Here is a 26,777-nt window from a genome sequence, read left to right as displayed (position 1 = left end):
GAGTTAGATAGAGCTCTAGGGACTAGTGGAGTCAAGGGATATGGGGAGAAGGCAGGCACGGGTTATTGATAGGGGACGGTCAGCCATGTTCACAATGAATGGCGGTGCTGGCTCGAAGGGCCGAATGGCCTCCTCCTGCACCTATTTTCTATGTTTCTATGTTTTTTTCATTTTTCTGTGGGCAGAGAAAGGGTCTTCTGCTATCCATCCATATTCATTTATTTACAATTTGTACAAATATGGCTTATTCAGTGGATGATGGACTGATCTAAACCTGAAATACATGAATCGGAATTGATATTTAATTATGTTGTGTCATTAAAGTACAATACAATACAATACAATACAATTCAATTAATAGTTCATTCTCGGAACTAAAGTTTGCTTCTGTGTTTTCTAATGTTCAGCCAATAAACAGTTCATGGCATGAGACACACAGGATATCTTGAACACTGTGCGCTAATCTTATTTGCATGCAGATAAACACAGACAGTTAGAAATATATAACACAAACATATTCAGAGCAAGCATGCAATCCCCTCTATTCATACACGAACTGGTGTCAATTAGATAATCAGCATCAAAATTTACAAATGTGATCTTCTTCCTCAGGTAGTGATGATTAAGCTCTTGCAAACATCGGACAAATGTATACTTGGAAGCTGTGCTGGAACTTTCCCAACCATAAACTTTATCAAAGTGCAAATCGAAGTGTGGATTATCCTAAAAATTAAAATATGGAAAAAGATTAATTTATGATCATTCATTTGCCAAAGTAAAGCATGCAATTCACCTTACTATTTAAAGTAATATATTTCAAAAAATACTTTTAACTCTGTTCCTTTTTTCACCCTCTCCAATTTTACTATATCAACACAATCATATTAATATATGTTGAATAGCTTGCACAAAACATGTTAGTATTTATCAGAAAATGTAGCTAGTGCAGTGGGAAACCAACAGAATCACAGGGAATGTCTTGAAAATTCAATGTCACCAGTATTTTGCCATATCAAACAACAAATTTCCAGTTACTGTATTTAAAGAAGCAGAATCTCTGGCAGTCACTAACAAGGCAAATTGACAACAAGGTAGATGGTGTTTGGGGTCCTGTATCAGCTGATGCCATGGGTCCCCCTCCAAAGAATCTAACATATCTGTACAAGAAAGATACTGAGTGGGTGCAATGTTTCATAGACAGCACAGTTGACATTGTTCCAATTGGCATTGTCAACACAGATTTGATGTTTAAAAGAAACTTTGATAAATCAGCCTTTCTCTGAGGGCCAAGAGGAACAGTAGCTACAGTGGCGAATGGATGGAAACTTTATCCAAATATGGTGCAGGCAGCAGGATTTCTAGCCAGTGGTCAGGTTATGTCTGTTGATTTTTTGCACTACTTAGATTTATGAGAAATTTTGCGGTGGCCTTTTGTTGACCCTGCAGATTTGGTGGGGTCAGCTCTGCTTGAACCAGTGGACAGAATATAAGGCAGCTGGGATTAGGACTATGAGACGTTTGTCAATCTGGCTCAGCAAATAACATTTAAAACGTTTTTAAAAATCATACTTACCTGGGATTTTTTTTGTCTTGGATCCTGCTGTGTCATAGATTTAGTGTAAGGTGCTCCTACTGGTCATTATTGTTGTAGTCTTATTAAAAAATAAAAGGACACAAAGTGCTGGAATAATGCAGCAGATCACGTAAAATCTCTGGAGAACATGGATAGGTGACATTTCGGGTCGAGACTCTTCTTCGGTCAGGTCACTTTATGCCCTTTTGTGTATTAACCAGCATCTGCAGTTCCTGTTTCAACGAAGTATTATTGAAAGTGTATTATAGTTCCAATAATATAATTGGACCTCTAATCTGAATATTATATAGGCTCCTGCAGGGAGTAAATGATATCAATGCCTCAAGAAATAGGAAGATGGACAGCATCATTACCTTTATTACAGAGGCTTTGAAGAGAAGAAAAGCTCATCCTATTGCATTCATGTCAAGCCCTGGTGTGACGACAGCTCACTGTATACAGGTCTATACTACCCTGTATCAGTATGAGGACTTCATGGTACAGGTCTAGACTATCTGCCTCAGTAAATTTATACTTGTGATGGAGGAAATGGATGTTCACCAGATTGATTCCTAAGTGGAAGGGTTTATCCTTTGGGTGGCACGGTGGTGCAGCGATAGAGTTGCTACCTTACAGTGCTTGAAGCGCCGGAGATCCGGGTTTGATCCCGACTACGGGTGCTGTCTGTACAGTGTTTGTACATTCTCCCGGTGACCGCGTGGGTTTCCCCCGATATCTTCGGTTTCCTCCCACACTCCAGAGATGTACAGGTTAATTGTCTTGGTGTATGCGCAAATTGTCCCTAGTGTGTGTAGGATTGTGGTAATATGCGGGGATCGCTGGTTGGCGTGAACTCAGCTGGCCGAAGGGGCTGTTTCTCTAAACTAAAACTATGAGGATAGATTGAACAGACTGAAGGACACAACTGTTGGGATCACTCAACAGGTCAGGCATCATCTCTGGAGAACGTGGATTGATGACATTTCAGTTCAGCGCCCTTTATCAGACTGATTGTATGGGGGAGAAGAGGAGAGGCAGGACAAAGTGTGGTAGGAAATAAGTGGTCACAGGCAAGGAGGTTTTTGATAGGCTGATGGTTGGAACAAAGGTCAGAGATTAAAGCAGAAGGTGTGAGAAAGGATTGAAGAGTTCCAAATTGTAAAGCCAAAGGAACGAATGAAGGGGAGGGGAGAAATAGTTGTGAGTCTAGGTAGGGCACATGGGGGGGGGGTGAGAGAAAAAGCGGGGGAGGGGTGGTAGGCTGTGGGCCGAGCATCATATAATATATTATTATACCTATATATATTCCAGATAGATATATTCCTCCGTTTTCCTGGAAACGGCCGCTACGGACGGCACTATGTACAGCCTCCCCCCCCCCCCCCCCGCCCGCGGAGAAGATCCGCGGCTTCGCGTTTGCGAATCGGCCGCTTTTTAATTGAGACTGCGGCTTCACTATGTTAAATACATAGGCCCCGCGATCGGAGCACCTTTTCCCAGTAAGTTATCGCAGGCAGCTCCGAGATTAGATGATTAAGACTTATTACTCTACAACAAGCTGGCATTAGTGAAAATGTTTAATTTACCTTGTTATTGATACATATAATTTAGGCCCTCAACTTCATGAATGAATGCATAAGTGAATGAGTGAATGAGTGAATGAATGAGTGAATGAATGAGTGAGTGAATGAATGAGTGAATGAGTGAATGTAAAGCCTCCAAATCTCATGTTTTCACATTATAAAGGGTGCAATTAAATTAATTAAAGTCTATACAGATTAATTTTCATAAATTCAGACTTTATAACTTACCTTTCGGTTTGAGTTGATTCACAAAGTTTCACAACTTTGCTTTCAAGACTTTCTTCCACTTCTATCCACTTAGCTGCACATTTTTCAGACTTCTTAATGCTTTTCTCACTAAATTCAATTACCCTGCTGCAAGTTTCCACGACAAAGATCCTTCATCGGAATCTCCAGTAAAACAGGCATCAGTGAAGCCCTCTCAGCTATGATGTGTGCTAGCCTGAAACAAAGCGCGTGATTGGCCAACTGGCAGACAACTCAATGTTAAACGTGCTTTGATTGGACTAAAAATACCCGAAATTTTTCCGGTTTTTCTCTAATTTAATAAAAATGTGCAAGTCTTGTTCATGACAAGTTTCAGGGGTGATTTATATAATTTTTTTACACAATATGTGAAAAGTTCATGTAGTTCTGTGACTTGGGTCACGAAACACTGGAATAAAGCTCCTCGGCCCACAGCCTATGGGTTGTTAGAAGTTACTGAAAAAATTGGAGAATTCAATGTTCATACTTTTGGGTTGTAAGATACCCAAATGGACAATGAGGTGCTATTTCTCCACAGACTGGCTATACTTCCTTGAGTTTAGAAGAAGGACGGATAGGGTAAATGTTGGGGTGGTGTTTTTTCCCGGCCAGGGTATCCTGAATCAGAGGTTACACTCTCAAGAATGGACCAAAATAAGAAGTTTATTGACCCAGAGAGAACTAAATCTTTAATATTCTTAAGCCAAGATGGTTGTGGAAACTCATTTGTGAGTACATTCAAGGTAGAAACCTTAAGGGAATCAAGGACTATGGGGTTTGTGTAGGAAAGATGGACCAGGATCGTACTGAATGGCAGAGCAGATGTGAGGAACTTGGAAAGACTGGGTGAGTGGGAAAATGCATGGCAGATGCAGTATAATGTGGATAAATAGTAAGATTAAACGAGAACTTACCAGTTTGAAGTTTGATCGTTATTTTATGAGGAGTAACGTTGAGGGATTACGTGAAGAACCCCGCCAGGACGCATGCGTGTCATTCTTCAAAGCAGCGGTGTGAAATCACAGATAACTGTAATGACTAAACATAGTAAGTTTAGAGAAGAGATACCAGTTGAGTATATGATCAAGGGTGGGAGCGGAGGGCACGTAATCCCTCAACGTTACTCCTCATAAAATAACGATCAAACTTCAAACTGGTAAGTTCTCGTTTAATCTTACTATTTTACTTCGGAATCACGTGAGTGACTACGTGAAGATTTTAAAGCTCTGTGATTTCATGCTGTGGAAACGAGTCCATGCATCACATCTGCCTTGATTATGGGGAGAATAGTGTTAACATCATTAGACATCAATACGATATTGAAAACCCAATGATAAATATATTAACACCAAATTATAGCCCCTATTTATGGGGTAAAATTATATTACAGAACTTAAAATTGTTTCTGCAAATGTTCCAGGTTCAATGACTGGTTTGTTATAAAATCGTTGGAAAGTTTTCTCCGTTGACCATCCTGCTCTTGAGGATTTGGTCCATAGGACCATCCAACTTCATAGCTGCCGATGTAGCTGCAGCCCTGGTGGAGTGAGATTTAAAAATGCTAGTGTCTACTCCAGCCTTTATTAGGACCTGTTTTAGCCATCTAGAGATGGTCTGGACTGTCACTTTTTTGAGTGGCTGTTTGTAGCTGATTAAAAGTGACATTTCTTTGCCTCTGATGATCTTAGTATACTCCATATATAATAGTAAGTGTGTTACAATACAGAGACGATCATCTGTCGGGTAGGCCCTGAATTCTGTTTTTAGGCCTGCTGACCCCTGTCTGTTCTGTTTGACTAATTCATTGATGTGAAAAGTTAAATTTCCAGATGAAATAGTCATGTTGTCCAGCCTTAGTTTCTGTAGCGACTGGACCCTTTGTGCCATGACCAAGGCCATCAGCATGACTGTTTTCATAGTCAGTTTCTGTAGGGACAGAGCTGTAGTGGGAGACCAGTTTCTTAACATGGTCAGTACAATGCTCTCATCCCATATTTGGGCGTACCTGGTTCTTGGTGGATTAACATTAAAAATTCCCCTCATGAGTTTGGTTACCAGGGTGTGTCCCAACAGAATGCCGCTCTGTTCCTTGCCACAGGTATGTTGACAGAGCACTTCTGGCGCAGTTGATGGCACTATGACTGAGCCTCTCATCGTAATGGAGGCTAGCCAGGAATTCCAGAACAGACGGGATGTTCATAGATCTGTGGGTGATGTTGTTGTTGTGACAGTACTTTTCCCATTTCTTGATGACACCAAGTACTGTTTTTTGGTGGACTGTCTGTGGGCCGCTGAAATAATATCCACTGTTCGGTCCGTCAGTCCCAGGTGTAGTAGAGGTGCTTTCAAACTCTACAAATTAATAGGTTTACATAATTATGACATGGGTAACTACCCCTTGTTGCGGGATGAACCAGTAAATTAGGTCTATGATGGATGGTGATGCATGGTTCTAATACCATGTTTGAGTAGGCCAATCGGGTACTATCAAAATACCAGGCGCGGAGTCTTGCTGTATTTTCCTTAATACCCGACTGATGAGGCAGAAAGGAGGGGATGCATAAATAAACAATATCCCCCAATGCAGCGAAAATGTATCTGTTGCCGCTGCCCCAGGTTCTGGTTCCCATAAACATAATTCGATAACTGGTGTGAGCCTGGATGCGAATAGGTCGATATCTGGTGTTCCATACCGTGCTGTAATTTCAACAAATACATTTTTATCCAACATCCATTCAGTGTTTTCATTGAATTTGCGTGACCTGGTGTCTGCCACTAAATTTAGTTTACCTGGTAAGTAGGTAGCTGATATCCAAAATCTCTCTGGATACACTATTGCCAAATTGTGTTGGCCAGATTGTCACATGATGTCGATTTGTTTCCACCCATATGGTTGATATATGCTACCACGGTGGTGTTGTCAATATGTAGTCTAACATGCTGGTGATATAACCCAGAACAATATGACTTAAGGCCATGGAATGCACTTAACATTCCCAGGTAGTTTATGCCCAGTGTTTGTAATAATGATGCCTCCTGTGCATTCCATCTCCCCCACAGCTGGAGATGGAATTGGTAGCACCCCAACCAAGTGCACTGGCATCAGTTTGTAGTACCATAGACGGGTTGCTGATAATGTTTGGATTGGAACAATGCCTAATGTTATCTTTCCACCATTTTAGTTCCATTATGGCCTCTGTTGGTAGCTTCATTGGTCTGTCAAAATGACCACCATAATTTTTTGAGTGTTCGTATTTTGCCCTCTGTAATTTTTGATAATGTAAAGGTCCGATTTGTGTGGCTGGAATGCAGCCACTATTACCAATTATTCTTGCTACCAGTCTGATGGATGGTTTTGTGATGTCAATGATTTTGCTGCAAGCCTCCATTAAGGCTGCCTTTTCTTTCGGCAAAGTCACTGACATGTGAACTGAGTTAAGGGTGAACCCCAGATGATCCATTGTGTTAAATAACATCTGTGGTCACCTCTAATGGGTACTGTATAGTAAGCATCTTTAAATCGATGCTTGCCATGTAGTAACCTTAGGAAATCAATTGCATAGCAGTAACAAAGGTTTCCATCTAGTAATGTATATATAGTACGAAAGTATTCAAATTAGTCAAATCTATGATGATGCGGTCAACCACCATCTTGTTTATGATAAAGATTTTGGACACGAATTCCTGTGATTTGTGTTGGGTTTCCTCCATTACTCCTTTTTATAAGGCCACTGTAGTTCAGCATGCGCTTTTGATTTTTCTTTGCCTGTAAGCACGAACATTCGGTTCGGTACATGCTGAACTGGAGGGTTATGTTTTTGTATAAATTCTATGGTATAACCCTATACTTCTGAAAATATAAGTATCGGTAGTTAATTTATTCCATGCATCCAGATAGAATTGTAATCTCCCACCAACCTCGTAAGGAACCAGACCCACCTACCTCCATGGTTACTATTGGTAGGTTTGTTACTTTTTCAGCATCCTCCGTGGACGTTGAGGCGCCGGTGTCTGGATCTGTAGTTGGGTCGGTGTTGAGGGTTAGCGCATTTCCCAGGAAGGCCGGTCTGGGCCATGGCCTAAAAAAGACCGATGTTGAGTGTTCCTGGCCTTCGAGCTTTCACCAGTTTGTCTTGGCCGACTGGTGGTGCGTAGGGGTGCTGTTTCTGGCCGAAGTAGTTTTAGACGTTGCTTTAATGAGCCCCAGGGTTCTACCCTCTTCGTCAAGTTCTTTTGCCTGTTTTGATAAGTTGCCTCCAAATAGTAATATTGGTGGTTTGGAGGTTCCAGGTTTGCATAGGCCTGCAAATTAGGGTCTAAAGCCAGTTGGATGGCATTCTTCCTAATGCTGTTTACTCATATTGGTAGTTGCAAAATAAAGCCAGTGCATCCTGGTGACCTTGTGTCATGTCTTTTTCGTTTATTGTGCGGGCGAAAACCGTAATTCCTGCGTTAGGACTTTCAGAACTTTCTGTAGTTTAAAGTCCCTGGCACTGATTGAGGCTCCAACATGTTTTCAAACACACTGGTTGACACTGGGAACATTCAGTGATTTGCAGTTCCCTGGTGGTAAGTGTCTTGCGATGGTGTCCAATAATGCCTGTCCTTATAACTGGTTGAATGACAAGTAGTCGATACTTGCAGCTATTTTAGGTTCCAGGTTTTGGCCAGTTTGGTCGGGTTGAATAAACTGGGACACCATATCCAATAGGTTTTCTTGCACCCCATGCACACTAGCGGTATGTTCTGCACACCCCTCTTCAGGGTCAGCCCAGAATTGACCCCCTGTACTCCCCTCTGATGAGGGAGAAAGACTGTGCAACCCTACAAGAGGTACTGCTGTAGGACTTACGAGCTGCCCACTGTGACTAGTCTCCATCTCCCGGAGCCTGTCACTTTGGAGTATTTGCTCCAACAGCCGCTCCAACTGGCTCCAATGCTCTCGGGCACTGGCCACTCGCGGCTGCTCCTGTTCCTCCAGCCGCTCCAACCGGCTCCAATGCTCTCGGGCACTGGCCGCTCGCGGCTGCTCCTGAAGCCGCTCCAACCGGCCCCAATGCTCACGGGCACTGGCCGCTCGCGGCTGCTCCAGTTCCTGCAGCCGCTCCAACCGGCTCCAATGCTCACGGGCACTGGCCGCTCGCGGCTGCTCTAGTTCCCCGCTCCCAGCCGCTCCAACCGGCTCCAATACTCACGGGCACTGGCCGCTCGCGGCTGCTCCTGAAGCCGCTCCAACCGGCCCCAATGCTCACAGGCACTGGCCGCTCGCGGCTATTCAGAGTCGGACTCATCGGAGTCAACTACTGTTAGTTTTTTGCTTCGCTTTACCGCCCGGCCGTGGCCGGTGTGGGTGCGAAGTCGGGCACAGCTGTTCCCATTACGGGAGATTGGCGTGCCGTTGGCTGCTGCTGCTGGCTGCCCGCAACTCCGCGGTTCTCCCCCACCAGCTTTTTCGCAGCCTTCGTGGATCTGGTCCATGCCTCCACCAGTAAGGTAAGTGGAAGGAACGCAGAGTCTCATTACCTGCTGTTCCCGGCTTTCAAATTCTGCCGCTAAGGGGAACATCGTTCCCCCTGCTGTGACTCGTTGCAATGCGTGTAGCGATATGACACGCATGCGTCCTGGCGGGGTTCTTCACGTAGTCACTCACGTGACTCCGAAGTAAAATGTGAGGTTATCCACTTTGGTGGCAAAAACAGGAAAGTACCAGTCATTGAAAGTAGGCATGCAGGTGCAGCAGGCAGTGAAGAAAGCGAATGGTATGATGGCATTCAAAGCAAAAGGATTTGAGTATAGGAGCAGGGAGGTCCTACTGCAGTTGTACAGGGTCTTGGTGAGACCACACCTGGAGTATTGCGTACAGTTTTGGTCTCCAAATCTGAGGAAAGACATTATTTCCATAGAGGGAGTACAGAGAAGGTTCACCAGACTGATTCCTGGGATGTCAGGACTTTCATATGAAGAAAAACTGGATAGACTCGGCTTGTACTCGCTAGAATTTAGAAGATGGATGGGGGATCTTATAGAAACTTACAAAATTCTTAAGGGGTTGGACAGGCTAGATGCAGGAAGATTGTTTCCGATGTTGGGGAAGTCCAGAACAAGGGGTCACAGTTTAAGGATAAGGGGGAAATATTTTAGGACCGAGATGAGAAAAACATTTTTCACACAGAGAGTGGTGAATCTCTGGAATTCTCTGCCACAGAAGGTAGTTGAGGCCAGTTCATTGGCTATATTTAAGAGGGAGTTAGATGTGGCCCTTGTGGCTAAAGGGATCAGGGGGTATGGAGAGAAGGCAGGTACAGGATACTGAGTTGGATGATCAGCCATGATCATGTTGAATGGTGGTGCAGGCTCGAAGGGCCGAATGGCCTACTCCTGCACCTATTTTCTATGTTTCTATGTTTCTATGAATGCCTAAAGGGCTTGTCCCATTTGGCCGTCATTCGCGGGCCATTTACACGACCTGCTAGCGTGTGGGTAGCGCGGGACGAGTGCATGGAGTGGTGTGGAGGAGTGTGGACTTCGTCCTGCACAAAATCTTTGCACGTCACCGGCCTGTCGCGTAAAGGATGGCCAAAGTGTGACAGGCCCAAGACCCTGGCGCGGCGCAACGTCTCACCTCCAACAGCAGCAGAAGCAGGCAAACGATCGCCGAGCTCGGTCTGGGGCTCACGGCAGTTGCGGATCCGGATCCGCCCCCACTTCTACTCCCAGAGCGGGGCCAAGACGATTGGAGATAGACACAAAATGCTGGAGTAGCTCAGCGGGACCGGCAGCATCTCTGGAGAGAAGGAATGGGTGACGTTTCGGGTCGAGACCCTTCTTCAAACTTCAAACAGTTTGAAGAAGGGTCTCGACCCGAAACGTCACCCATTCCTTCTCTCCAGAGATGCTGCCGGTCCCGCTGAGTTACTCCAGCATTTTGTGTCTATCTTCAAATGACGTCACGCGCTCCAGATGGCTGTGCGGACGTATGATGTTGCGCGACCGTCGCGCGTCAGTCACTACCGGCCTGTCGCGTAAATGACGGTAAGTGGCACAGCCCCTTAACTCCAATTTTTGTTTCGTTGCTATGTTAAATGTCCACAGATTAAGGTAGAAGTCGTCAGAAATGCACAAAAAAAGTATTGAGGGTAACAACTGATTGCTATTTTTAACCAAACCCTTTCTCCACCCTGCAATATTCTGGTCAGATGGGCAGGGTTATATTCAGGTCTTGGAAGCGAGAGCATTGCCACATTTAGAGTCATTTACAGCGTGGAAACAGGCCCTTCGGCTCAACTTGCCCACACCGATCAACATGTCCCATCTACAATTGTCATTTCTTCAAATTATTCCTTCAAATAACTTTCATGTTGTACTTCCAACAATGAAGAAAACAGAATAAATTGTAAAGCAAGTTCTCAGTATAGATGTCCTTTGAAGTAAAAAAATGTGACTGCTGGAACCTTTTTCCCAGGGAGGAAATGTCCAACACTAGAGGACATAGCTATAAGGTGAGAGGGAGAAAGTTTATGGAGATGTGAGCGGCAGGTTTTTTACACAGAGAGTAGTGGGGGTCTGGAATGCATTACCATGGGTGGTGGTGGAGGCAGATGCGGTAATGGTGTATAAGAGGCTTCCGCATAGACACATGGAAGTACAGGGAATAGAGGAATATGGATCATGTACAGGCAGATGAGATCAGTTTAACAGCATCAAGTTCAGCACAAACATTATGGGATGCTGCTCCTGTTCCTGTGCTGTATTGTTCTATAGAAAATCAGCATATGCTGGAAGCACTCAACAGGTTAGCCTGTATCTGTGGATAGAGAAACGGAGTTGGTCTCATATTTTCAGTTCTGATAGAGTCTTTCACCGGAAATATTAAACCTGTTAATATTTCCACAACAGATCAACGGTGGATCTCCACTGCGCTCTGGACCACTTGGACAACAGAAACTCATATGTCAGGCTGTTATTCATTGACTACATTCATTGTTATTCATTGTTATTAATTAACACCATCGTCCCCTCCAAGCTGGTTACCAAGCTCTCAGATCTGGGTCTCTGCGCATCCCTCTGTAATTGGATCCTCCACTTCCTCATCCACAGACTGTCCGTATTGGTGGAAATGTGCATCCTCAATAACAATCGGCACAGGAGCACCTCAAGGCTGCGTGCTCAGCCCCCTGCTGTACTCACTCTATACTCATGACTGTGTAGCTGGACATAGTGCGAACTCCGTCATCAAGTTCGCCGACAACACCACTATTGTGGGACGAATCACTGATGGGGACAAGTCAGAGTATAGAAGTGCGATTGACCGATTGACCAAATGTTGCCAGCACAATAACCTGGCTCTCAACACTAGGAAAACCAAGGAACTGATTGTGGACTTTGGAAGGGGTAGGATAGGAACCCACAATCCCGTTTATATCAATGGTGGAAAGGGTCAAGAACTTCAAATTCCTGGGCGTGCACATTTCCGAAGATCTTTCCTGGTCCCAGCACATTGCTGCAATTATAAAGAAAGCACAACAGCGCCTCTACTTCCTGAGAAGATTACGGAGAGTCGGTATGTCAAAGAAGACTCTCGAACTTCTACAGGTGCAGAGCAGAGAGCATACTGACTTGTTGCATCGTGGCTTGGTTTGGCAACCTGAGCGTCCAGGAGCGGAAAAGAAGGCAGAAAGTTGTGACCACTGCCCAGTCCATCATCGGCTCCGACCTCCCCACCATCGAAGGGATCTATCGCAGTCGCTGCCTCAAAAAGGCTGCCAACATCATCAAGGACCCACACCATCCTGGCCACACATTCATCTCTCCGCTGCCATCAGGTAGAAGGTACAGGAGCCTGAAATCTGGTACATCCAGGTTCAGGAACAGCTGCTTCCCCACAGCCATCAGACTATTAAACTCGCCATCAAACATATTCTGAACCATAACAGCCTATTGCACTTTATCTGTTTATTTATATGTGTGTATATATATGGTCTATGTTATATAGACATGTTCTGTATTTTTGCTTACTATATTCTGTTGTGCTGCAACAAGCAAGAATTTCATTGTCCTATCTGGGACACATGACAATAAACTCTCTTGACTTGACTTTTTTTTAATTTAATTTTTTAATTATTTATTTTGAACAGAATAAAAGAATAAAAAGCAAGTGTGAAACAGCATACAAAAAACAAAACAAAAATATTCATAAAGTGTCATAAACAATATCTATAAATAAATGAAATCATATGTGTCCGAAAAGGAGCAGGAAGAAGCCAAAGCTTATTAATTCCCATCCCTTATTCAACTGCTTGTAATTATCTTATACAAATTTAGCAGCTACATGTACACCATAAGTACAACAGCCACTATATGTACACCAAATTATTTACATTTAAACACTAATCAAATGTTTACAAAGCCATACAAAAAAGAAAAAGAAAAGAAAAAACCCTCATATACTATACAGCATCTTAGTCATATATACAACCCATCACTCTATAATCACCCTTCCCAATACAATCAGTATAACAAATATCCCACTCAATCACCTATCCTCATCCCAATATCCTTTTAAACAAGTGTTTTTGTACATCTTTTTAAACTGAATTATGCTTGTGCTAAGTTTCATCTCCTGTTCCAGACCATTCCACAAATTCACACCACAGATTGCTATGCACATACTTTAAGAGTTGTTCTGACATTGAGTTTTTTAAAATTATGTTCCCCTCTCAAATTATACCCACTCTGTCTTTCCATAAATAGTTTTTGTATATTTCTTGGAAGTAAATTTCTTGCTTTGTACATGATTTGCGCAGTCTTAAATTTAACCAGATCAGTGAACTTCAGTGTATGTGACTTTAAGAATAATAAATTGGTATGTTCAAGATATCCAACGCTATTGATAATTCTTATTGCTCTTTTTTGTAATGTGCATAACGGCTGTAGGTTGGTTTTGTAGGTGTTACCCCATATCTCCACACAGTAACTCAGATATGGCAATATGAGTATATTATACAAAGTATGTAATGATTTGTGGTCCAGAATGTGTCTTGATTTTCCCAATATTGCTATAGACTTTGCCAGTTTTGCTTTCACGTTTTGTGGTCTAAGATCACACCAAGAAATTTATTTTCATATTCTCTTTCTATACTTATGTTATCTATTTACAATTGTACTTGAGGGTTTATTTTATGTTTTCCAAATAGCATAATCTTTGTTTTGCTTAAATTTAGAGACAATTTGTTGACATCAAACCACTGTTTTAATTTATTCATTTCTGATGTGATGACCTCCAAAAGCTGCTTCATATTGTCACCGGAACAAAAAATATTCGTATCATCGGCAAATATAATCAACTTCAGTATATTTGATACTTTGCATATGTCGTTAATGTACATTATGAAAAGCTTTGGACCTAACACAGACCCTTGTGGTACTCCACAAGTTATGTTCATGTAAGTTGATTTATGTTCACCTATTTCTACAAATTGTTGCCTGTTTCTTAAATAGCTTCTCACCCAATCCAATCCAACCCCTCTGATGCCATACCTATCCAGTTTCATGAGTAAAATGTCGTGATTTATGGTATCAAATGCTTTTAAAAAATCTATGAATATTCCCACTGCAAGTTTTTTATTATCTATGCAATTTGTGATTTCCTCGATTAGTTCGATTAGTGCCATAGATGTTGATCTGTCTATCCGGAATCCATATTGACTATCGACCAAAAGCTTATGTTTTTCAATGAAATTGTCAAGTCTTTCTGTAAAAGGATCTTGGAGAATTGGGAGAGTAAAGAAACAGGCCTGTAGTTTGCGAAATGGTGTCTATCCCCAGTTTTATATAATGGTATTACTTTAGCTATTTTCATTTTGTTCGGAAATTTACCGGATTGAAAAGACAAGTTACAGATATGAGTTAGTGGTTCTGCAATTTCTTCAATAACGTTTTTTATTATAATCATGTCAATATCATTCCAATCTGTAGAGGATTTGCTTTTACATTTTCTTACAGTGTCTATGATTTCTTTTCCTTCGACTGCTCTAAGGAAGATAGAGCTATTATTTCTATCCCAAAGATCAGTATCTGCCCCTTCTTTTGTTTCTGGGTCATTAATTTTTTCTGTCAAATCTGGTCCCACATTTACAAAGAATTTGGTAAAACCATTAACCGCATCACCCATATTATTTATTGTCTTTTCTTCCTCAATAAAATATTCAGGGTAGCCTGTATTTTTTGATCCATTTCTAATAATACTATTTAGCACGTTCCATAAACCTTTCATATTGTTTTTATTATTCTCTAACATTTTATTATAGTATTCTTTCTTACATATCCTCATAATATTGGTTAATTTATTCTTATATTTTTTATATTTATTTTCTGCTTCTGAAGTTCGATATTTTATGAATTGTCTATATAGTGTGTTTTTCTTTTTGCAGGCATTTTTTAAACCCTTAATGATCCATGGACTATTTGTTTGTTTTTGTCTATCACTATATTGTTTCACAGGACAGTTTTTGTCATAAAGTGATTTAAAAATATTTAGAAATCCATTGTATGCTTTGTCGACATCTTCACCCTCATATACTACCCTCCAATTCTGTTTCAGTAATTCATTCTTAAATGCATTTATCTTTTCTTCGGTTCTCACCCTTTTGTATTTGAAATGACTGGTGTTCCTAGGTTTCCTATAACTACAGTGATAAACAATAAAAACAGGTAAATGGTCACTGATGTCACTGTATAATAGTCTGCTTACTATTGTTTTCCATAATGTTTGTGAATATGTTGTCTATTAATGTCGCTTGTTAATTGTCAAGACTTGACTTGATGGTTTCTTTTTCCACAAATGCTGTCTGCCCTGTTGAGTATTACATTTGTTGATTTGATGAGATAGTCTTTCTTGCCTATCATTGAAATATATTTGTGTTTTTTCAAATGAAGCTAAGGGTTTCGGCCCGAAACGTTGCCTATTTCCTTCGCTCCATAGATGCTGCTGCACCCGCTGAGTTTCTCCAACTTTTTTGTGTACTGACAGTGAGTTATGATGATTTGATGTGTTTCTCACGCTATAAAGTTTTTATGCATCAAGACAAAATACCCAAGGGAATTGGGGTCAGAACCCATAGAAATGCTTTAGTTCCTCCCATAGATGTACTGCTACAATTGCTGGACCATCAGCTGTTTCATTCCTATTCATTGGAACCTTCTCTCTGAATTCTCTGGCCATAATTTCCCTTCCATTATTTGGAAGTGACCCAACACCAATCCGCACTGCAGCCCTGGCGCTCTGTTTCTCAGTGGCAGAATATGCAAGCCCCGTCTGCAGCCGCTCTAAACATGCACGCATGGTGGACTCTGCATTGAACACTGCCTGCAGGAAAACCACAGGATGCCTGAAGTCGATAAAGGATGAACATCTGTATGAGCTGGCAGGCATCGACGAACCATCTCGAAGATGTGATCGGGCAGCAGCAGTAGAACGCTTCAATGCAGACACAGACCACCGCCACCCCTTGCACAATCACCAACATGCCAATAAACGCCTGAAGAGTCGGAACAGCTTCATGGAACTAGAGCCAACCATACCAGGCACCAAAACCAAACAACAGATGGCACCAGGACCACCTGCCTTATACTACCTGGAAAGCCCTAAACCGCCTCCGCACTGGAGTGGGACGTTGTGTACTCAACCTGAAGAAGTGGGGCTTCTCGGACTCTGACAAGTGCAACTGTGGAGAGGTACAGACAATGGCCCACCTACTGACTTGCGGTGGAGAGGCATGTACTGCAGACGATCTCCGCAGAGGCACAGATGTGGCACTGGCTGTGACAAAGCAATGGCAGAACGGCGTCTGACACACGAGCTAAGCGAAAATCACAGAAAAAGTGCCTTAGAACTTCATGTCTTTGGTCATGTCTTCTAATTCTCTGTGAACATTTAAGATATATTCTACCCAAAAGTGTTACATTAATGCAAGTTATTGTTGTTGTACTTGTTCTAAGTCACAACCTCTGGTATCCTCTTGCCATGCTCATCTGAGATGTACTTGGCCACCACATAAAAAGTAGAAAGAATATGTCTCCCCTGGAAAACCTCCAAACCATGCAGTAAGATGCTGTAGATGTTCTACCAATCTTTGGTAGTCAGAGCGATCTTCTTCGCTGTCGTCTGCTGGGGCAGCAGGGCGAATGCCGCGGATGCCAATAGGATCAACAAACTCATCAAGAAGGCTGGCTCCGTCCTGGGGGCGGAGTTGGATTCATGGGAGGTGGTCTTGGAGGGGAGGATGCTCCTCAAACAGCGGAGGATCCTGGACTTTCCAGCTCACCCCCTCCATGACAACCTGAGGAGCAACTTCAGCAACAGATTGGTTCCACCAAGATGCAGCACAGAACGCCACAGGAGATCCTTCTTCTCTGTGGCTATCAAACTTTACAGCTCCTCCCCTTTCTGTCGTGGGGTAGACTGAGACTGAGACTGAGACTGACTCCCCCTCCCCAATCTTTGCACATCCCCCATGCCTTACCACTTGTTACTTTAATTTAATGTTTCGTGTATTTTGTGTTTTATTTTTACTGTTGGCAGATCAATTTCCCTCTTGGGATCAATAAAGCTCCATCGTATCGTATCGCATGAAGATGGTTGAGGTCTGAGTGGATTCAGAGGAGCAGGCAAATGTTTCCTTCCACGATTATTTTTCTCCTCGCAGGAAGATTTAAGTCTTGATCATGGCAAGGACACTTTGTGACAGTTAGAACAAAATTGCCAGTTTGAAATTAGAAAAACAAGCATGCGACATAAGGTGAATTATATGTTATGATGCGAAAGAAAATAGAAAGCAAAATAAATTAAGTCTATACTGCTGGCTACTAATTTGAAGATAGACACAAAATGCTGGAGTAACTGTAGGACAGGCAGCAGGCTACTTACTTGATGTGCTTCTTTTCCATCCACAAGCTTAAGATCTTCAAGAAACCAAGAGCTTATTTTTTCAAGTTGTTCATTTTGACGCAATGTCATATTTTTCACAAATGTGATTTGCACTTCTTTGCACTTTGTTACTAGAAAGAGAAGATGGTGCATTGTCATTTTAAACATGTAGCAGGACCTGGTGAAGTATCTGCAATCAGATGCTGCAAAATGGAAAAGTTGTTTGAAGGGACAATGCTAAGAACTATATGTACCTTCCCCTTTGCCCTTTCTATTGTACTTGAGTTTGAACCAATTGTATCTATGTATGGCATATCTGATTTATTTGGATAGCATGCAAAACAAAGCTTTTCATTGTACCTCGGTACATGACAATAATAAACCTAAACCTAAAATCAAACATAATCCATAATCTTAAAATTTCTTTACAAAGTAACAAGCTATTATATAATAACATTAAGTTGTTTTCTTCCAATGTTTTGCCCTCAATCTTCCAATTTGCCCTCAATGTTCACTGATACCAATGAGCAAAACCATACTATTTCTCTCTGAAACTTGCTGATATATTCTAAACTCAATAGTGTCCAATAAAATGTTCACTGATAGCAATCGTATTTTGCCAGGACTCCTCACTTCAGTCCTCATTGCAAATTTAATCCAAACATGGATCTAAGAGCTGAATTCCAGCAATGAGGAGAGAGTGATAGCCTTGACATCAGGGCAGAATTCTACCGTGTGACATTAAGAACCCCCGGTAAAAATTGTCAATTAGTATGAAGGGGAAAATACTCCATTGGTTGGAACATACCTCTAACTCATTGGTTGGAAGTTGGTTGTTGATGTTGGAGGCCATTCATCCTAGGATATCAGTGCAGGACTTCTTCAAGGCAGTACCAGGCACAATCATTGTCATTTACTTTGAGTGACCTCCTTCGATCAGAAGGTCAGTTCAGATCTTTAATGATCCTTGTGTTAAATTCAATTAATTATGTATATTCTCAGCAAATGAGGCAGCCCATGCCTATAGCAAGACTTGGATGAGAATTGGGCATAGGCTGCTAAATGGCACGTAACAAAAGTACATCAAATGTACCTGGCTATGATTATCTCCAATGTCCATCTCTAACCACCGCCCCTTGATATTCAATGGTATTACCATTGCCTAATCCATTGCCATAAACATCTTGGGGTGACATTAACCAGTAGCACAATTGTATCAGCCACATAAATACTGTGCTACATGAGCTGGTCAGAAGCTGGGATATTCAGTTAATTGACTTGGAAAATGAAGAGAAAGGTCAGGTTTGCAGGGTGCGGATCAGTCTTCGAGTAATAGCTATTAATCAAGAGGTGACAGTCAACGGTGACAGTGAAGAAAGCGAATGGTATGTTAGCTTTCATAGCAAAAGGATTTGAGTATAGGAGCAGGGAGGTTCTACTGCAGTTGTACAGGGTCTTGGTGAGACCACACCTGGAGTATTGCATACAGTTTTGGTCTCCAAATCCGAGGAAGGACTTTATTGCCATAGAGGGAGTACAGAGAAGGTTCACCAGACTGATTCCTGGGATGTCAGGACTGTCTTATGAAGAAAGACTGGATAGACTCGGCTTGTACTCTCTAGAATTTAGGAGATTGAGAGGGGATCTTATAGAAACTTACAAAATTCTTAAGGGGTTGGACAGGCTAGATGCAGGAAGATTGTTCCCGATGTTGGGGAAGTCCAGGACAAGGGGTCAAAGTTTAAGGATAAGGGGGAAATCCTTTAAAACCCAGATGAGAATTTTTTTTTCACACAGTTTCACACACAGGTGAATCTCTCGAACTCTCTGCCACAGAGGGTAGTTGAGGCCAGTTCATTGGCTATATTTAAGAGGGAGTTAGATGTGGCCCTTGTGGCTAAGGGGATCAGAGGGTATGGAGAGAAGGCAGGTACGGGATACTGAGTTGGATGATCAGCCATGATCATATTGAATGGCGGTGCAGGCTCGAAGGGCCGAATGGCCTACTCCTGCACCTAATTTCTATGTTTCCATGTTTCTAACAGGGAATGAGGGTATCTCTGGGCATTGCAGAAGTTGGTGAGGATGAGTAGCTGCATTCAGATAAATATATTCTAAAGTCTTATCTTAACGATCCAGTACAACATCAGCCTATGTAAAGTCACATGTATACTCAATTTTGCTGAGAGCATCTAATTCAGTTCAATGCAAACATGTAGAGTTGTCAGAAACACCAAGCTTCTGACTTGTATTTTTTAGCTTACGTAATTCTTGACTTGCAAAATAGACACCGTGTTTCCCATTGGAATGTGAGGAAGCTGTTTAGCATTGAATATGAGCATTGCATGGTTGTATTTCTCGACCACAGAATCTGGATGGATGGGTGTTATCTTTATTGTGGAGTGCAGAGAATAAAACTATTTGCGAAGATTAGCCTTCCCTCTGGTAGGATTTACCTGCTCATCCTTCCATTTAAACTAAAAGAAGCACAATTAGTTGTGCTTGGTTCAGGGTACATAATACATAGATACATAGAAACATAGAAAATAGGTGCAGGAGTAGGCCATTCGGCCCTTCGAGCCTGCACCGCCATTCAATATGATCATGGCTGATCATCCAACTCAGTATCCCGTACCTGCCTTCTCTCCATACCCCCTGATCCCTTTAGCCACAAGAGCCACTTCTAACTCCCTCTTAAATATAGCCAATGAACTAGCCTCAACTACCTTCTGTGGCAGAGAGTTCCAGAGATTCACCACTCTCTGTGTGAAAAATGTTTTTCTCATCTCGGTCTTAAAGGATTTCCCCTCTATCCTTAAGCTGTGACCCCTTGTCCTGGACTTCCCCAACATCGGGAACAATCTTCCTGCATCTAGCCTGTCCAGCCCCTTAAGAATTTTGTGAGTTTCTATAAGATCCCCCCTCAATCTCCTAAATTCTAGCGAGTACAAGCCGAGTCTATCCAGTCTGTCTTCATAAGTACTTCATAAGTATTGGTCTGCAAAGTTTTTCAGTTTTATGTGTACATTCAAGACATTTTACAAAACCCATATCCTAAATATAAAAGAATGGATTTAGAAACCAATCAACAACCACTAACCATACAAGATAGGAAGTGTATTTTTTCACTCCATTCCTGATTCTGAATTAGTAAATAGTCTGAGTTTAACTAGGTGTACTAAATCAATCAGAATTAGTGAGAACTTCAGTTGATTTTCAGAGTTCAGGTAAATCTGACTAACAAGTAAGTAAGTAAGTAAGTAAGTTTATTGGCCAAGTATTCACATACAAGGAATTTGCCTTGGTGCTCCGCCCACAAGTAACAACATGACATACAGTGACAGTTACGAATGACTCAAAAAACACTAAACATTAATAATAATAAAACATTAATGATAAAACACCATTGATCAAGCATGTGAACCAACAAAATACCAGATCAAAGGGAGGCTACAGATTTTTGGCTGTTGAGTAGAGCAACTACTCGTGGATAAAAACTGTTTTTATGTCTGGCTGTGGCAGCTTTGACAATCCGGAGTCGCCTTCCAGAGGGAAGTGATTCAAAGAGTTTGTGGCCAGAGTGAGAGGGGTCAGAGATGATCTTGCCCGCTCGCTTCCTGGCCCTTGCAGTGTACAGTTCATCAATGGAGGGAAGGTTGCAGCCAATAACCTTCTCTTCTGATTGGACGATTTGCTGCAGCCTCCAGGTGTCGTGCTTGGTGGCTGTGCCAAACCAGACCATGATGGAGAAGGTGAAAACAGACTCTACGATGACCATGCAGAATTGGACCATCATTGCCTGTGGCAGATTGTGCTTCCTCAGCTGCCGCAGGAAGTACATCCTCTGTTGTGCCTTTTTGACTGTGGAGTCGATGGTAGCCCCCCACTTAAGGTCCTTGGAGATGATGGTTCCCAGGGACTTAAAAGACTCCACAGATGTGACTGTGGTGTTGTTGATGGTGAGTGGGGTGAGGGGAGGAGGAGCTCTCCTAAAGTCTACAATCAATTCCACTGTCTTAAGAGCATTGAGCTCTAGGTTGTTACTACGGCACCAGGATGCCAACTGTGACACTTCCTGTCTGTAGGCAGATTCCTCCCCATCCTGGATCAGTCCAATCAGGGTTGTGACGTCCGCAAACTTGAGAAGCTGGACAGAGGTGGCTGTGGAGGTGCAGTCGTTGGTGTAGAGAGAGTAGAGGAGAGGAGAGAGTAAGCAGCCTTGCGGTGCTCCTATGCTGAGGGTTTGCAGGTCTGAGATGTGCTTTCCCAGCCTTACATGCTGCTTCCTGTCTGTCAGGAAGCTGGTGATCCACCGACAGAGGGGTTCAGTCAACTCGGAAATTTGGAGTGTAGTAGCTCTGGCACAATGGTGTTGATTGCAGAGCTAAAATCAACAAACAGGATCCTCGCATAGGCCCCCTGGCAGTCCAGGTGCTGTAGGATGAAGTGCAGGCCCAGGTTGACTGCATCATCCACAGATCTATTGGCCCAATATGCAAACTGCAGAGGGTCCAGCAGGGGGTTTGTGATAGTTTTCAGCTTGGCCAGCACAAACCTTTCGAGTGTCTTCATGACTACAGAGGTCAGTGCAACAGGCCTGTAGTCATTAAGACAAGTAATCCTTGCCTTTTTGGGTACTGGGACAATAGTGGAGACTTTGAAGCAGGCTGGGACAGTACATGTTTGCAGGGACTGGTTAAAATGTCTGTATAGACCAGTGCCAGCTGTTTGGCACAGAGCTTAAGAGTAGAGGGGGAAACATTGTCAGGGCCTGGAGATTTCCGGCTTTGTGTCCTCTGAAAAGGATCTCCACCTCCTCTATTTTTATTGTTGATGATGGAGAAGTTATGTTGTGCAGCTTGGAGGGTGTGGGTGATTCTGTGTGAAGTGGTGATTGGAGGGGGGTGGGTGTAGAAGGGCCCAGTCTTTGCAGACTGAGGTCAGGCTGGGTGTGAAGTGTTGGTTGGGGTGGGAATTGATCCAGTCTTTTCATACTGGAGTCTTTGCCTTAAGTAGGTGTGAAATGGTGAATGGGAAGGAGAGGGTGCAGGGTCCATTATTTGGGCAGTGTGGGCAGTGTGGGGCGGTGTGTGGCAGTGTGGGGCGGTGTGGGGCAGTGTGGGGAGGTGCGGGGCAGTGTGGAGCTGGGAAACAATAAGGTTGGAGGCTGTAGAGTGGAGATCGCTAGAGGCGATGAGATCTGCAACAGTCTGAGAGATGATGACCTGGTGCTCATCTGTGGGGTAATGGTCAAGGGGTAGATATGATGAGGTGCCCAAGAGCTAGCGTCTCTACGAGGAGGAGTCCGAAAGCTGGAGTATGAGATCTCTGTGTTCTCTCCTAAAATGCATTCTCTGTGGTAAAGCAGCAAACATAGGTGCCAATCAGTACACAGCAAGGTTCCACACCATGCTAAATAATGACCAGATAATCTGCCTTAATTATAATATTAATTGATGAAAAGCTCCTAATTTCTATTTTAAGGATTTTTTTCATGATCACCCAATATATTGTTTAATTTCTTATCTCAGGGACAGGATTTCTTACATAACAGCTTATTCTATGCTCAAATACCTCAAGTGTGCCTTGAAGACTGCCAGCACAAGGAAGACTGCTATCATTCCTCTGCAATGAATGCTAAAAAATGAAATAGGGGAAGAACACATATCATTTAATAGTAGCTTATTTTAACTTAACATACTGTATGTGAAAATCTTTCTGCAGTGGCAGAGTCACTCATCTTAAAATGTTAAGTGCTTCTCTCACTGTAATAGAAATTTACCAACCATCTAACCTCCTGATCCTTCAAAAGTGCATCTTTCATGTTAGATGGATTTGAAAATAATTGCAGTCGGGCAGAGCTAAAACCAGATGTTTTAACAAATGGATTCTGGTGATTGCTGAATTGTCCAGAGATTAGAACAGGGCGCAACAAATGCTGAAATACTGCAGCAGCAGATTAGGTTAAAGATGACATATAGAAGGTGAGAAAACATTTCAATGAGGAAGTAATGAAGAACCATCAATTAAAAAAAAGTAAAAAATTAAGCAACAGGAAAGGGAATACCTGTACAATTAAAATAAAAAGCTGATTTAAAAAAATTAATTTTGCAACTTTATCAATTTGATCCACACCTCACTGCAGCCACTGTGATTATAAAGTAGGCAATTAATTAGGAATGGGGCATTATATTTAAACATAGATTTTAAACTCCATTTAAATACCAAACTGCTTATTTCTGCTTTTCAAGAATTTCAATGAATTTGGTAAAATAATCATGCAAATAATCTTGATTGCGTTAACTTCACATTTAACCCCTTCTAGTTTGCATAAAATAAATTTACAATGTTCAGAAATAATAAAGACAAAACTGTACAGTGTATAAGCACTAAAGTTACCTGAACAGCAAAGGAAGTACCTTTCATTTTCCTGTTCGCCTATTCTTACTTCAATCACAGCAAACAGACGGTCTCCTTTTGGATTAAATATCTCTTTTTTTAACTCTTTCCTAAGTAATGTTGCCATTGCCTTAAGCAAGCTTTCCGATGTACAATATTTATCAAACTTATTTCACTCACAATACCTGAACTGTAGATATTAGATATCATGTATACAATCTGTATAATGGTAACCAAGTGATGTTTCTATGGATTTAAACACTCTGACACACAAACATTATTGGATTGCAGTGTTATTCGAGCTGGATTGTTCCCCTGAGAAATATCCAGTAAGTCATTTACAATCCATATGAATTCCATTATAGTCTTTAAAGCCAAATTGAGGTATTGATTTAATGGTGTTTTCCATTAAGCAATCACTGTATAACACAGAAATAAAATGTATTTCAAAATCAGTGATATAATTCATAAGATATGCCTTCGTTATTTGATTTGCAATAACTATCATATTATTTTTTTTCTCACCTATTCCTTTTTAATGAGGTAGCTTTAATACTGAGTACAAGCTTACAAATTTTCTATTGTATTAGCTATGTTTCTGATTCCTCAATCAGTGGAGCATGGTGACATTATTTTCTATATCTAACCCCTTACAGCCATTTATGTGTATCTACGTTTATATTTACATATTTTAAAACTATTTTTGCATATAGAAGGTTAAATTGCCACCTCTTTATTTAATCTTGTTAAAAATTTAAAAAAACTGATTTGCCCCACCTTTTGCTGGATTAGATGAAGGGAAATTGTAACCAACTCTGAGTGTTTGCTAACAAATAGGCTGAGAATTTACATAGAAAGAGCGAGAACTATTTTCTCACCTCTCGTTTTCTCCCACATTGGGCTAAATGTATTCATATGCAGGAGGTATAGTTTCATGCATTTAGAGTTAGAAACAGGCCCTTTGACCCTACTTGCCCCTGCGACCAAGATGACCCATCTACACTAGTCCCACCTAGCCCATATTTCTCTAAACCTTAGATAGATACAAAAAGCTGGTAACTCAGGCAGGAGACAGGCAGCATCTCTGGTGAGAAGGAATGGGTGACGTTTCAGGTCGAGACCCTTCTTCAGACCAGACTCTAAACCTTTCCTATCCACATTCATGTCCAAATGTCTTTACATTTTGTTATAGTACCTGCCTCAACTACTTCCTCTGGCAGCTCACTCCATATACCCACCATCGTCTGTGTGAAATAGTTGCTTCTTACCCCTCTCACCTTAAACCTGTGTCCTCTGGTTCTTGATTCCCCAAGGAAAGGACTTTGTGCATTCACCCTATCTATTCCCCTCATGATCTTATACACCTCCTTTGCTCCAAGGAATTTGTCCCAGCCTGCCTAATCTCTCTCTGTAGCTCAGGCCCTCAAGTCCTGGCAACAGCCTCGTAAATCTTCACTGAACAAGTTGTTTTAACACTTTCACCGAATGACACTTTGTATGTGAAACACATTAATTGAGAGTATCTAATTATAGGGGGTGGCAGAATGATTGGAGCAAAGCTAATTCTTATCTTCACCAAACATCAACACGCACAAACTAACACAAAGGGTTGCTTTGTGCCCATAAAGATTGCAGTAGGAGTGAAAGTACTGACTGATTGTTTTTCACCTTGCCACCCCACAATTGCTGAGACCAGTTCGGGGAGTAACATTACAAGCTGAGATCACATTGTTAAACTTTGCCTATAAACTTGCAGCCAAAATGTTACATTTTAGATCAATTAGAAAAGCGGAGAATGGACACAAATAACACATCTATCCGTGTTGGCAGATTGGTAAGAAGAAAGAGGTGAGGAAATATAAAATTCATGGTTCATTGGTACTTTATTGTCTAAGTACAGTGAAATTCTTGTTTTGCACACAGTCCAGTAATAATCTTGCTAGGCACAATCATACTAATGCCCCTGTCCCACTTAGGAAACCTGAACGGAAACCTCTGGAAACTTTGTGCCCCAGCCAAGGTTTCCGTGCGGTTCCCGGAATGTGGCAGGTGGTTGCCGGAGGTTGCAGGTAGTGTAAGCAGGTAGGAAGACTGACAAAAAAACCTCCGGGAACCGCACAGAAACCTTGGGTGGGGCGCAAAGTCTCCAGAGGGTTGCGTTCAGGTTTCCTAAGTGGGACAGGGACATTAGTATAAGAGTGTAAGATATAGTAGACCACACTGAGTCATACACAAGAATCACCACGTTTAAAGGTGCCATATTCTACCCTTCAAGTGAAGAGGGGAAATATAATCAAGAATACTGTTTTATAAAAGAATGATGAAACAAAACCTGAAAAGTCGTCTGATCCGCTGAGTTCATCCAGCGCCGTTTTGCTCCAGATTCCAGCATCCTTTGTTCCTGGTATCGCTAATGTGCGTTTAGAATCGAGAATGCACTGCCCGTGGATGGAGGCATTTTCCGTTGTGGTTTTCAAGAGGGAATTGGATAAATATATATGGTGCAAAAACCATTGCAAGGCTGTGCAAAATGGTCCGGGTGGAATGAATGAGAGGTCGTAAGAGGCGCTATAGAAATGCAAGATTGACATGTATACATTTGGCTTCATTTTAACAACTGTTCTGCGGTAAAATATTTGAAGCAATAATCGTAATTAAAGGCAATAGGTGGCTGGTTGACATTTGGCTTGATGCTGCTGTTTGTAACCCCTTCAGAAGCAGGCGCACCTTAACCGTAAATCGCTCGGACAAGTTGACATTGTTCCAAGAGGTATGAGCAGGAACGCACAAAAGCTTTTGAGAACCCAGCCTGGATTGAATTTCATTGAGGGTTTCGTATTATCAGACAGTTGTGCCAAATGCGCAGGATAAATGCTGAAGGGATCGGAAGCAGCAAAACTTGCGCCTTGCTGATAGATTCGAGGGGAGTTGGTCTCTCAACCGCGAGCCATGTACCTGGACCAGACCGGGGTTAGAACCCAACGGAGAGAACTTTACAGCTTTTTAGTCTGAAACATATGTTTAAAAAAATGAAACGCCTCTCACTGTCATA

The 26,777-nt window shown here is 42.1% G+C and overlaps 2 protein-coding genes across 2 annotated transcripts in view; one reads left to right on the top strand and one right to left on the bottom strand.

Annotated features, from left to right (window-relative positions):
• Positions 1-358: 358 nt before the first annotated feature.
• exoc1l (exocyst complex component 1 like) lies at positions 359-17,441 on the bottom strand. Its single transcript, XM_033023281.1, has 2 exons — positions 17,327-17,441; positions 359-723 (listed from the first exon to the last, which is right to left on the bottom strand). Exons 1-2 carry the CDS (start codon positions 17,414-17,416, stop codon positions 466-468), a joined length of 348 nt encoding a protein of 115 aa, XP_032879172.1. The 5' UTR covers positions 17,417-17,441; the 3' UTR covers positions 359-465.
• A 9,172-nt stretch (positions 17,442-26,613) lies between these two features.
• LOC116977987 overlaps positions 26,614-26,777 on the top strand; it is a 121,862-nt gene continuing 121,698 nt past the window's right edge. Inside the window, exon 1 of the mRNA XM_033028939.1 lies at positions 26,614-26,695. Coding sequence (XP_032884830.1) covers positions 26,675-26,695 — 21 coding nt within the window. The 5' untranslated portion in view covers positions 26,614-26,674. The remainder of the gene's footprint in view (positions 26,696-26,777) is intronic.

This window comes from Amblyraja radiata, chromosome 1 (assembly GCF_010909765.2).
Source record: "Amblyraja radiata isolate CabotCenter1 chromosome 1, sAmbRad1.1.pri, whole genome shotgun sequence".
Classification (NCBI taxonomy): Eukaryota; Metazoa; Chordata; class Chondrichthyes; order Rajiformes; family Rajidae; genus Amblyraja; species Amblyraja radiata.
The sequence above is the reverse complement of the archived record's forward strand: the minus strand, read 5'-3'. Positions and strand labels throughout refer to the sequence as shown.

Coding starts and splice junctions, on each gene's coding strand:
- exoc1l (XM_033023281.1), bottom strand. CDS start 17,416: ATGACATTGCGTCAAAATGAACAACTTGAAAAAATAAGCTCTTGGTTT. Junction 724..17,326: donor ATGGAAAAGAAGCACATCAA/GTAAGTAGCCTG, acceptor TTTAATTTTTAG/GATAATCCACACTTCGATTT.